The 12,224-nt window shown below is 34.9% G+C and overlaps 3 protein-coding genes and 1 long non-coding RNA gene across 4 annotated transcripts in view; 3 read left to right on the forward strand and 1 right to left on the reverse strand.

Annotated features, from left to right (window-relative positions):
- LOC107640021 (ent-kaurenoic acid oxidase 1) overlaps window positions 1-601 on the forward strand; it is a 1,691-nt gene extending 1,090 nt beyond the window's left edge. Inside the window, exon 2 of the mRNA XM_016343569.2 lies at window positions 4-601. Coding sequence (XP_016199055.1) covers window positions 4-574 — 571 coding nt within the window. The 3' untranslated portion in view covers window positions 575-601. The remainder of the gene's footprint in view (window positions 1-3) is intronic.
- Window positions 635-1,139, forward strand: LOC107642642. The gene is made up of 2 exons (XR_001620679.1): window positions 635-680; window positions 800-1,139. It is a non-coding gene; the product is annotated as an uncharacterized LOC107642642 (long non-coding RNA).
- Window positions 7,668-8,456, reverse strand: LOC107640022. Its single transcript, XM_016343570.1, has one exon. The coding sequence runs from the start codon at window positions 8,454-8,456 to the stop codon at window positions 7,668-7,670; it is 789 nt and encodes a 262-aa protein (XP_016199056.1).
- On the forward strand, window positions 11,053-12,201 carry LOC107640023. The gene has a single exon (XM_016343571.1). The coding sequence runs from the start codon at window positions 11,053-11,055 to the stop codon at window positions 12,199-12,201; it is 1,149 nt and encodes a 382-aa protein (XP_016199057.1).

The raw sequence follows: 12,224 nt of genomic DNA on the forward strand, positions 1-12,224 counted from the left end.
AAGATATGGGAGGACAGGGATGTATAAGACGCACCTGTTTGGATGGCCGAGCATAATAGTGTGCAGTCCAGAGACATGCAGAAAGGTGCTAACTGACGTTGAGAGGCTCAAGCTTGGATACCCGGCTTCAACCATGGCGCTTGTAGGCAAGAGATCATTCCACGGCATATCAAACGCCGAGCACAAGCGCCTACGCCGTCTAACCACTGCTTCGATGACTGGTCATGACGCCTTGTCCACGTATGTTGGTCTCATAGAGGATATTTCCATCAAGACTCTCCATGAGATGAGCAGCATGGACAGACCTTTTGAGTTTTTGGTTGAGATGAGGAAGTTCGCATTCAAGGTTTTCACAACCATCTTTTTTGGCTTTTATGATCATGATCACGTTGACCTTGGCATGGTAGACAATTTGTACACAATCTTGAATTTAGGAATGAAGTCCATGGCCATCAATCTTCCTGGCTTTGCATTCCATAGAGCACTCAAGGTCTTTCTCTATAAATCTCTTCAACTAATTAATTACACGGTAGAAAATTGCATGCAGCTGTTTTTATGTGAAGTTAATATTTGAAAATCGTTAAATAATTTGATAAATTTAATTAAATTATTATTTAATAATTTTTAACTTAACAGCTTGAGATCACCATTTTCCTCCATCATTTTCTTCTAAATTACAAGTTAGTAAATGTCTTAGTATTATTATTATTATTATTAATTTACTGATATTGAAGGCAAGTAGTACTTAGTACTTATATTATATTATCATTTTTTTCTAAAAATGATTTTGATTATGCAGAATGGAGAGAATTAATCCTGATTGTCCGGTGATTTACTTACCGGTGCCAAGGCCAAGTGACAACTGCCTTGCAAAAATTGTAAAAGCCACATAAATCGCAAAAGATACTTAGGGTTAATATTTTTCATTACTCCTTCTGTATTATCGTAAATAATATCTTTGAATAATTGAGCACTCAGGGTCATGGAATTTTACTATTCGTTTTAGCAAATAGGCCAATAAAACAAAAATGGAGAGAAATGAAATGGTTGGTAGTTGGTAGTGCATTTTGATTTGATAAAAGTTTGTCCACAATTTAAATTAATTCCAATTAAGAAATTAAAACAGAGTTATGAAAGCACTATGGAAAAAATTTCCTCTTTCCCAACCTACTTCAATTTGTATCAACATCAAAGTCTGAGAAACAGCATCTTATTGTGTATAATTTAAACTAGTTGTGACTTGTACTAAGAATAATATTAACATATTAAACATATAACTATTTATATAAGATAAATTCTCTGGTGACACAATTTTAGCTGACTAAGTGTGGTTGATGTTTGACTGGTAATAATATACTGACATGTAATAAGTGATGAGTCTTATCCATGAATGCATCGATGCTGCTCAAAAGGCACTCTTACACTTTGTTTGAATGTTACAAAGAAAATGGGAGGAAAGAAAATAAGAAAAAAAAAAAATAGAAGAAAAAGTTAAGTTATTTGTATATTGTTTGAATGAATAGAAAATAGATGAAAAGAAAATAGAGAAAAAAATTTTCTTTGTTTGGATGGAAAAAAAATGTAAAGAAAGAAAATCATAATAGTATAAAATTACATTAATACTCTTATCATAAAATAAAGTATAAATATTTTTATTTATTCATATTTTATATATTTAATTTAAATTATTTATCTAATACATATAATATTTAAATATAAATTTCTATTATAATAATATATTAAAACTAAATTTATATTAATATTTGTCAATAATAATATAATTAAGGGTAGTATTGGAAATACAAAATTATATCACTTTTCTTCTTGTTTTTTTGCTTGTGAATTATGATGGAAAGAAAATTTTTTTAGTGAGATCCACACAAAAATGTCTTTTTTTAAAAAACACACTTGTTTTGAAAAAGGAGACCATTTTAATAAACACACTTAAAATGCCTTTTTTTTAAAGACGTTTATATATGTCATCTTATTATTGGACATTTTTATTAAATCGATTAATAATTTATTTTTTAATAAACTAGAATTATTACAGTAACAATAATAAATTCAATGGTCTGCATTATAATTATTAGACCAGATTTGATCCGATCGAATTATACCATCTAAATCGAATATCTTTAAATTTTTTGATAAAAAAACAAGTATATCCCTAATTTTTTGTTTTGCGGACATTTAAATCCCTAAAAATCTAAAAATATAATTGAATTTCTAAAAAAATTGAATTTATTGCTATTGTAATAAAAAATCGATTTTATTTAAATTTGTTAAGAAATTTAAAAATAACCTGTTCATTCTAATAATAATGTGACACTTAGCTAATGAGTAATAGCTCAAATGGCATAGTCTCTCCATACTCAAATAAGAGATTGCGGGTTCGAGTCTCATATCTTTGGTAAAAAAAAAAATAATGTGACACTTAAAACGTCTTTACAAAAAGACATTTTACGCGTCTTTATGAGAACATCCCCTTTAAAAAATGGTTGAATGTCCAAAAAAATAAGTTGGGCAAAGAATAAATTTGATTTTTAGAATGAATTAAAAACAGAAACTAAGGTTTTACCAAAAAAATAAAAACTAAGGTGGAGGGAGCAATGTAGAAGGAAAAAAATAAAGGGTTATCCTACGTGTATACCAAAATCAGCCACTAAAATCAACCACCAGTATAAAATATATGCTGGAATATAAATACACTATGAAAATAAATTAAACTACATATATTTATATAAAAATACATTGATGACTGATTTTAATGGCTGATTTTAATGTACAAATAGTATTTCTCAAAAATAAAGAATGGGCTTTTATTTATTTTAGGATTAGATTCATAAATTCTTTTAGTCGTAAAATTTAAAGAAACCAAAATAGTTCTTTAAGACCTGAATTGAAAAACTTACACAAAAACGTGTTAGTACGAAAATTTTTTTATATTAATTATAAGTAAAATTGGATTTAATTACAAAAAACACTAATTTACTTTTGTTGTAATTTTTTTTAAAATAATAAAATTTTTATATATAAAAAATTTAAATATTTTAAGATAAAAAAGATAGTACAATAATAAAATAAAAAATTAATTATTATTAATTTTATAATTTTTATAAAATATATATTTTATTATCTTAATTTAAGAATAATTAATTTTTTATTTTATTATTTTATTACCAACTTTTTTTGAAAAAATATTGATTCATAAGAAAAAAAATTCTCATGTTCCCGTCTCCCATCGTATTTCACAAACAATAAACTTTAAATTAATTTGTAAAGAGATGTGAAAATCAAACTATTTTAATAGCATTTTTTTATAATTAAAATGTAACAATGATGTTAAAAAATTTATTTTGTAACCCTTTTTTTTTTAATTTAAAAAGTGCAAATTTTGTAATAATTTATGGTTAAATTAAAATTGCAAAACTAATACAGTATTTAATAATAAGAAGCTGATAACGATAAGCTTATTTTTTGGAGACAGTAAAATTAAATTAAGTGAGACACTAAGTTAATTAGTAGTTTTTATCCTTTTGTTTGGTATTTCTTTGCTAGCAAAGTAAGTGTGAAATCAATTTCAGAAGAAAAAGTATAGGTAAACAATAAAAATATTAAATCGTAAAAGATACTTAGGGTTAATATTTTTCATTACTCCTTTTGTATTATCGTAAATAATATCTTTGAATAATTGAGCCCTCAGGGGTCATGGAATTTTAATATTCATTTTAGCAATAGGCCATAAAACAAAAATGGAGAGAAATGAAATCGTTGGTAGTTGGTAGTGCATTTTGATTTGATAAAAGTTTGTCCACAATTTAAATTAATTCCAATTAAGAAATTAAAACAGAGTTATGAAAGCACTATGGAAAAAATTTCCTCTTTCCCAACCTACTTCAATTTGTATCAACATCAAAGTCTGAGAAACAGCATGTTATTGTGTATCATTTAAACTAGTTGTGACTTGTACTAAGAATAATATTAACATATTAAACATATAACTATTTATATAAGATAAATTATTTGGTGACACAGTTTTAGCTGACTAAATGTGATTTACTGGCAATAATATACTGACATGTGATAAGTGATGCGTCTTATCCATAAATGCATCGACTCTGCTCAAAAGCGATTCTTACACTTTGTTTGGATGTTGCAAAGAAAATGAAAAAAAATAAGAGGAAAGAAAATAGAAGAAAAAGTCGAGTTATTTGTATGTTATTTGGATGAATAGAAAATAGATGGAAAGAAAATAAAGAGAAAATTTTCTTTTGTTTGGATGGAAAGAAAAGTGAGAAGAAAGAAAATTATAATAGTATAAAATTACATTAATACCCTTATCATAAAATAAAGTATAAATATTTTTATTTATTCATATTTTATTATATTTATAAATATTATAAAATATTATAATTTTATATATTTAATTTAAATTATTTATCTAATACATATAATATTTAAATATAAATTTCTATTATAATAATATATTAAAACTAAATTTATATTAATATTTGTCAATAATAATATAACTAAGGGTAGTATTGAAAATACAAAATTATATCACTTTTCTTCTTGTTTTCTTGCTTGTGAATTGTGATGGAAAGAAAAATTTTTTAGTGAAACCCACACAAAAATGTCTTTTTTTTTAAAACACACTTGTTTTGAAAAAGGAGACCATTTTAATAAACACACTTAAAATATTTTTTTAAAGACGTTTATATATGTCATCTTATTATTGGACATCTTTATTAAATCGGTTAATAATTTTTTTTTTCAAAGATAAATGTTATTTTATTAATATAAAATAAAAGTGTTTCCATAAGGAAGTACAAAAGAATTGGGTATTCCCATTTATCACCAACTGTGACTGAAAGACTAAGAGCTTAAAAGAGAGTAAAGTAAGAGTGAAGAAAATTAGCAGCATCTATTAGGTATGGCTCACGAGTTCATGCACTAAATTGCTGGCTTCTTTCACTATCTCTGGTGCCGGGCTTATTACCTTCTCAAAAACACACCGATTCCTCGCTTTCCAAGTGCTCCAACACAGCGCCACTATGAGGAGGGTCTTTTGTCTACCGTCGAATTGAGCCGCTGCCCAGGATAAGCCTCGTTGCTACCAATTGAAAAATGTCTCTTCTTCTCTCATCCATAGGTCAGGGGTTATTAAGCTTAGGCTCCATATTATTGAAGACAGGGGGCATTGGAACAAAGTATGAGAAATTGATTCAGCCTTCAACATGCATCTTGGACAAGTGGCAGGAGTGGATGCAAACCGGCTGTGAACTTGTTGCAGCACCGGAAGCTTTTCATGAAGACTTTTCCATAGAAAAACTTAATTTTATGTGGTAATTTCAACTCCCAAATGCTATTCCAGACTCTGTTGTGTATGTTCTGGGGCCTCAATGAAGTAGGAGAATGAAAGAATCCATAAGCAATTTTGTATCCTGACCCAACTTCATATATACCAGATTTTGTCCAGCACCAATTAACTTCATCCTCCTCCTCTGTTGGTTTGATTGAAAAAATTTTATTGCATATATCAACTGAAAAAATCAACTCAATCAGATTTTTATTCCAGCTTCTATTAGGATTTAGTAACGCACTAACGTAATACACTTGCAGATTTGGCGGGATTGTGAGTGCATTTTGAGGGACATTAAGAGGCACTGGTGGTGGGAGTCAGGGGTCATGGAAGATGCGAACATTAGTGCCAGAGCCTATTTTCCATAACAAGTCTTTCTCAATCACCTTGCGCCCTTCAAGAACACTTCTCCAGTCCCACGACGGTACGCTTCCTATCTCTGCATGTAGGAAATCTGTATATCTGAAATATTTAGCTTTGAGCATTCTTGATAGAGTAGAATTAGGGTATTTCATTAGACGCCAACATTGCTTGCCCAATAAAGCCAAATTTTGCGCCCTTAGGTCCTTGATCCCCAGCCTTCCATATTTCTTCGGTCTCGTCATTGTGTCCCATTTAATCCAAACTATTCTTCGTTCTGCGCCTTTTTGACCCCACCAAAATTGCGAGAGCATGCTATGAATCTCAGTCAACAGCGTGTCCGGGAGCTTGAAACAAGATAGTGTATAAATAGGAATCGCCTCCCCCACCGCTCTTAATAGCGTGTGCCTGCCACCTGATGACAATAGACTTCTTTTCCAACCCATAATACTCTTCTAAACTTTATCCTTGATAGCTCCAAAGGTTGCTTTCTTTGATTTTTGAACTATAGAGGGCATGCAGTCCCAGGTATTTGTCTTGTGCTCCGATATGTTCAATATTTAGTGTCTGAGCAAGTGCTAGTCTTGTGTTCTGAGGTGTGTTGTGACTGAAAAAGATAGCCGACTTATTCAAATTGACTTTTTGCCCACTGAAACCCTCATAGATCTCTAGCAATTCTAGAATACTTTGGCTTGTATTAGGTGCGCTCTTGCAAAAAAGGATTGAATCATCAGCAAACAAAAGGTGATTAACTGTTTGGCATCTCCGATTAACTTGAACTCCTTGAATTAATCTGTTTTGCTCTGCCTTGTGTAGCAAGAAGGAAAGCCCTTCTGCACAAAAAAGAAAGAGATATGGAGATAGGGGGTCACCCTGTCGGATGCCCCTATTTGGCCTAAAATAGCCAAAAGGTTGACCTTCCACAACGACAGAATAAGAAACAGTCGTTACCAATTCCTTAGTCCAGTTAATCCATTTAGCATCAAAACCCAGCTTATCCATAATATACCATAAAAAATGCCATTCAACCCTATCATAAGCCTTGCTCATGTCTAGTTTAATAGCCATCTCATGCTCTGCCCCACTTCTCTTATTTTTCAAATAGTGCATACATTCGTGGGCAATTATAATATTATCTGAAATGAGTCTACCTTTGAGAAACGCACTCTGATTTGGGCTTATAATTTTATTCATAATACCTTGTAATCGGTGCACCATAACTTTAGAAATAATTTTATACATAATTGAAGACAAACTGATCGGTCGTACCTGAGTCATATCACTGGCATCTAGCACCTTTGGAATCAAACAAATTTGAGTATGATTGAAACTTTTTAGAATTCTGCCACTGTGAAAGAAACTTCTCACTGCCTTAAAAACGTCACCTCCAACTATATCCCAGAAAAAGTGAAAAAACTTAGCTGTAAACCCGTCATCACCAGGAGCACTCTGAGCATGAACACTAAATGTAGCTCTTTTGACCTCGTCCATAGTTACTGGCCTTTGGAGCCTACGGTTCATGGAAGCTGTAACCTTAGGCTCCAAATCCTCTAAGTATGGATTCGGATCAGCCGAATAAGAAGAAGTAAAAATATCGCAAAAGTAATATTTAGCTACCTTTGCAATATCCTCCGGTTTTGATGCAATCTCATTGTCCCTCCCCACTAATCTCCAAATTCTGTTCCTTCGCATCCTTGACTCTAGATTTTTTTCGCCAATAGTTCTCTTCTTTCAAATATGCCAGCTCCAATTTATCCTCCAAACTGGTAACCTCCTCTCCCCCATTGATTCCAGCCATCCGCAACTCCTCTAGTTTAGCTTGAAGGTCCTCAATTTCTTTCCGGGAGTTTGCTTTGTGAGTTTTCTGCCATTGAACTAGTCTATGTCTACAAACTTTCAACTTTTGGGCTAAGGAGAACATAGCCGAGCCTACAACTTCCATTCTCTACACTTCACTGACAATTCTCTTGACATCCTCTTCTCCACACCAACGTTCCTGGTATTTAAACCGCCTTTTACTATGCCAGGATTGAGGTTTGGTTTCCATCAAAATTGGAGCATGATCTGAGCCTGACTCTGTGAGCCTGTGCACCACTGCATTCGGAAACTTCAACTTCCATTCCATCACAACTAAATAGCGGTCAAGCCTCTCCTTCACCAAATCCTCCCCTTGTCTTCGATTTGTCCACGTGAAAGGGCGCCCCACCATTCCAATATCCACTAATTCGTTACTGTCAATAAAATTAGTGAATGTTGCAATGGTGGTTGCTGATTTTTGGCCTCCACCCACCTTTTCCGCTTGGCTTGTTATAGCATTAAAATCGCCTGCTATTACCACTTTTCCTTCCAGGTATTGGCTCATTGTTGTAAGCTCCTCAAACTGTAAGGATCGAATTTGTTCCGAACAACTCAAATGGACACCAATGAACGCCCATACCTCACTGCTTATGACTTCCTTAATTTTGGCTGCCACAAAGAATTCTTCACTGCTAATAATTTGAACACTGATGCTGTCCTTCCAAGCTAGCACAAGTTCTCCTGCCACTCTTGCCGAGTTAACAATATGCCAGTTTTCGTAGCCGCATACCCGAAGTTTTGCTTCCACCTGTCGAGATTGGTTCTTTGTTTCACTTATAAACACAATCTCGGGGGAGTGGGATTTACAGATCCCTTTTAAGGTGTGAATTGTCAGGGGTCTCCCCAAACCCCGACAATTCCAAACTATAGTTCTCATGGCGCCTTGGGTGCCATTTGTAGGCTGGCACCCTCCACTATCTGTTCAACTGCATTTTCATCCTCTGTTCTTGCTTTCTTTGTAAATCCTTTAGCTATACCACTCATAAACCTTTTTTTGGGTTCACTTTTAGTATCTGACTCTGCAGCACCTTGTCTTGCTAACCTTTTCCACTTCTTACCTATCTTTGTGGTGAGACACTACCCAATAGCGAATTGCATAAGCTGCCCTTCATCCTCCTTGGTATTGGACTGACCAGCTATGATAACCTCCGTGCATTCTGTTCTAGAATTGGCTGATTGAGGTGACTCAAGTGCTGCCCTGTTACCAGTGTCTTATGGTTTCAAACTTTGTTTCCCTTCTTGCATTGACATCCCTGCAAATTCTTCCAATAAGCAATTTAAGACCGATTTTTTCTTACGTTGAGTGGCCTTATTCTGATTTTGGGTTGAGTTGTTGAATGTTCTTTCTCCTTCGGAGTAGATTCGCGTTCCCACTTGGCTGGCTTTAACCCATTCGTCAATGTCATCCTCTTTTACCATATCACTCTCTGTGTCTTTCTGCTGATCATGGCAGTTTTTCACCTTGTGCCCCAATTTTGCGCAATAGGTACAGAACTTTCCAAGTCTCTTATAGCGTAGTGCCACTTCTACCTCCTTTTTATTAGGTCCTGCCACTATTAACTAATCTCTCACTTGCCTGGCAGCATCAATATTGATTTTGGTCTTCACAATCCTAGTTTCTCTGCCTCGCATCTGAAATTTACCTACCTCCAACACTGTGCCCAGTTTCTCTCCCAGTTTACGTCCAACTTTGAGGGTTTTAAACGATTCTGGCAAACCCCAAAATTGAACCCAAACTGGAAAATTGGAAATAATCTCTTCATCACAGTTTTGATCTTCCTTCCATCTCTTAACATGGAGCACATAATCTTTGAATAGCCATGAAGAACCACGTTCAACACGCAAGACATCCACTTCTTTATTAAAAAAGAATTGGAAGGAATTATCCCCTTTGTCACTCATGCTAAATCCTTCCGGATTTCCCCATATAGCCTTTAAAGCATTTCCCATGGTTCCAATTGAGAAGGTTTTGGAAGCAAAGAGTCTGCCATAGAGACTATTGGAGCAAGCATTAATACCTTCTGATATGTCTGCCTCTTCCAGTAGAATCACATTCCTACCTCCTTTCCGGTTGTCTTCTTCGGTCCGATCTTCATCCCTCGTTGTCTCAGCCATGCAGATTACGTAGACTTGTATTGAGATTTAATTGACGTTGATAATGTAGCCTTGACGGCAGTAGAAACTCCATTAAGAAACCCTAACAGAGCACTAAGAAACCCTAACAGAGCACTCTCTTTCGTGTTGTATTTGTGAATACACACAAATCGGTTAATAATTTATTTTTTAATAAACTAGAATTATTATAATAACAATAATAAATCCAATGGTCTGCATTATAATTATTAGACCCGATTCGATCCGATCGAATTACACCATCTAAATCGAATATCTTTAAATTTTTTTATAAAAAAACAAATATATCCCTAACTTTTTGTTTTGCGGACATTTAAATCTCTAAAAATTTAAAAATATAATTGAATTCCTAAAAAAATTGAATTTATTGTTATTGTAATAAAAAAATCGATTTTATTTAAATTTGTTAAGAAATTTAAAAATAACCGGTTCATTTCAATAATAATGTGACACTTAAACGTCTTTATAGAAAGACATTTTACGCGTCTTTATGGGAGCATCCCCTTTGAAAAATGGTTGAATGTCTAAAAATATAAGTTGGGCAAAGAATAAATTTGATTTTTAGAATGAATTAAAAACAAAAACTAAGGTTTTACCAAAAAAATAAAAACTAAGATGGAGGGAGCAATGTAGAGAAAAAAAATAAAGGGTTATGCTAAGTGTACACCAAAATCAGCCACTAAAGTCAGCTACCAGTATAAAATATATGCTGGAATATAAATACACTATGAAAATAAATTAAACTACATATATATTTATACAAAAATACATTTGACGTGTACCATAAAGCTCGGATGAGACTGTAACCGACCATATAATTCGGATACGTCCCAAAAACACGGAAAGCCAAATCAGATTCAGATAGACGTCACCAATGCCTCCTCCATTATCAACAAACAGGAGAGAATCTCGGAACAAACTAAAACGTTACACACCACCCGTCTATATAAGCGAACTCAACCCAGAAGTCAGGTCACACAAAATACTCTCACTCTCACTTATTTATCTCATATTTGAATACCTTCTCTAACTTGAGCGTCGGAGTGCTTTTTGCAGGTGCTCCCGCCGCCGTGTTTCTGCAAGCACCGAGGTTAACTTTGAACTTATTCCTGAGGTGACATATAACCCTCCCTCAAAGCGGATAGCCTCACTCGAAGACGTATATCTCGGCCTGAACTGAACGGAACATTTGGCGCCCACCGTGGGGTCCGAAGCATTATTTTAACCCCACTATTTCTCTACATCGCACTTTGTATTTCTTTTCACGCAGGGTCCCCCAACCTTCGAGCATGGCCGACAACGGAATGCACCAACCCACCCAGGCCGAACTCATCGCACAGATGGCCGAACTTCAGGCGGAAGTCAAAAGACTGACCGAACTGTCCGCCCAGAATAACGCCAGCAAACGTGAAGAAAACAGCTCCAAAGGAAAAATTAATACAGACCTGCTAAGTGCAGACCCACCAAAGGAGAAACTGACCTTGGACAATCCGTTCTCCGAAGAGATTACCCTCTATCAGATGCCAAAACATTTCACACTACCCTCCTCACTCGAGCCATATAAGGGGATTGGTGACCCCCAGGCTCATATTAAGGAATTTCAATCTATGATGTTCTTTAATGGCCCTAACAACGAACCTCTTCTATGCAGAGCTTTTCCCACTTATCTCAATAGTGCGGCCTTACTCTGGTTCTCAAAGTTACCTGCAGGACCAATCTCCTCTTTTGAGGAACTGGCGAAATCCTTCATAGACTACTTCGCTGCAGCACGGATATATGTTCATGGATCGGACTACCTCGGGACCATTCGCCAAGGTCCCCATGAAAGCTTGAAAGACTATCTGACCAGATTTGCGGAAGCAACAATAGAAATACCCGACCTGGATCCCGCCGTCCACTTGCACGCCCTAAAAGCCGGACTCAGGCCCGGAAAATTCAGAGAAACAATCGCAGTAACCAAACCGAAGACGCTGGAGGAATTCCGAGAAAGGGCGGCTGGACAAATGGAGATTGAAGAGCTCCGCGAAGCCAAAAAGATAGAAAAAAGGCAACCAAGAAGAGAGGATGACAGAACCACAAGATCGGTGAGTGTCAAAGATCTCAAAAAACCCTTCAGGCTGACCCCAAAGTTCGACAACTACACCAAATTCAACACAAGAAGGGAGAAGATCATCAAAGAAATCCTCAAAGCCAAGATCATAAAACCACCAACAAGGGCAGGAAGCTACCAAGATCAACGCTTTATCGATAAAAGCAAGCACTGCGCTTTCCATAAAAAATATGGGCACACAACCGACGAGTGCGTAATAGCTAAAGATCTGCTAGAAAGATTAGCTCGACAAGGTCTCCTAGACAAGTACCAGGCTGACCCCAAACTACACCAAATTCAACACAAGAAGGGAGAAGATCATCAAAGAAATCCTCAAAGCCAAGATCATAAAACCACCAACAAGGGCAGGAAGCTACCAAGATCAACGCTTTATCGATAAAAGCAAGCACTGCGAGCACTGCG

This window comes from Arachis ipaensis, chromosome B05, assembly GCF_000816755.2.
Source record: "Arachis ipaensis cultivar K30076 chromosome B05, Araip1.1, whole genome shotgun sequence".
NCBI classification, from domain to species: domain Eukaryota; kingdom Viridiplantae; phylum Streptophyta; class Magnoliopsida; order Fabales; family Fabaceae; genus Arachis; species Arachis ipaensis.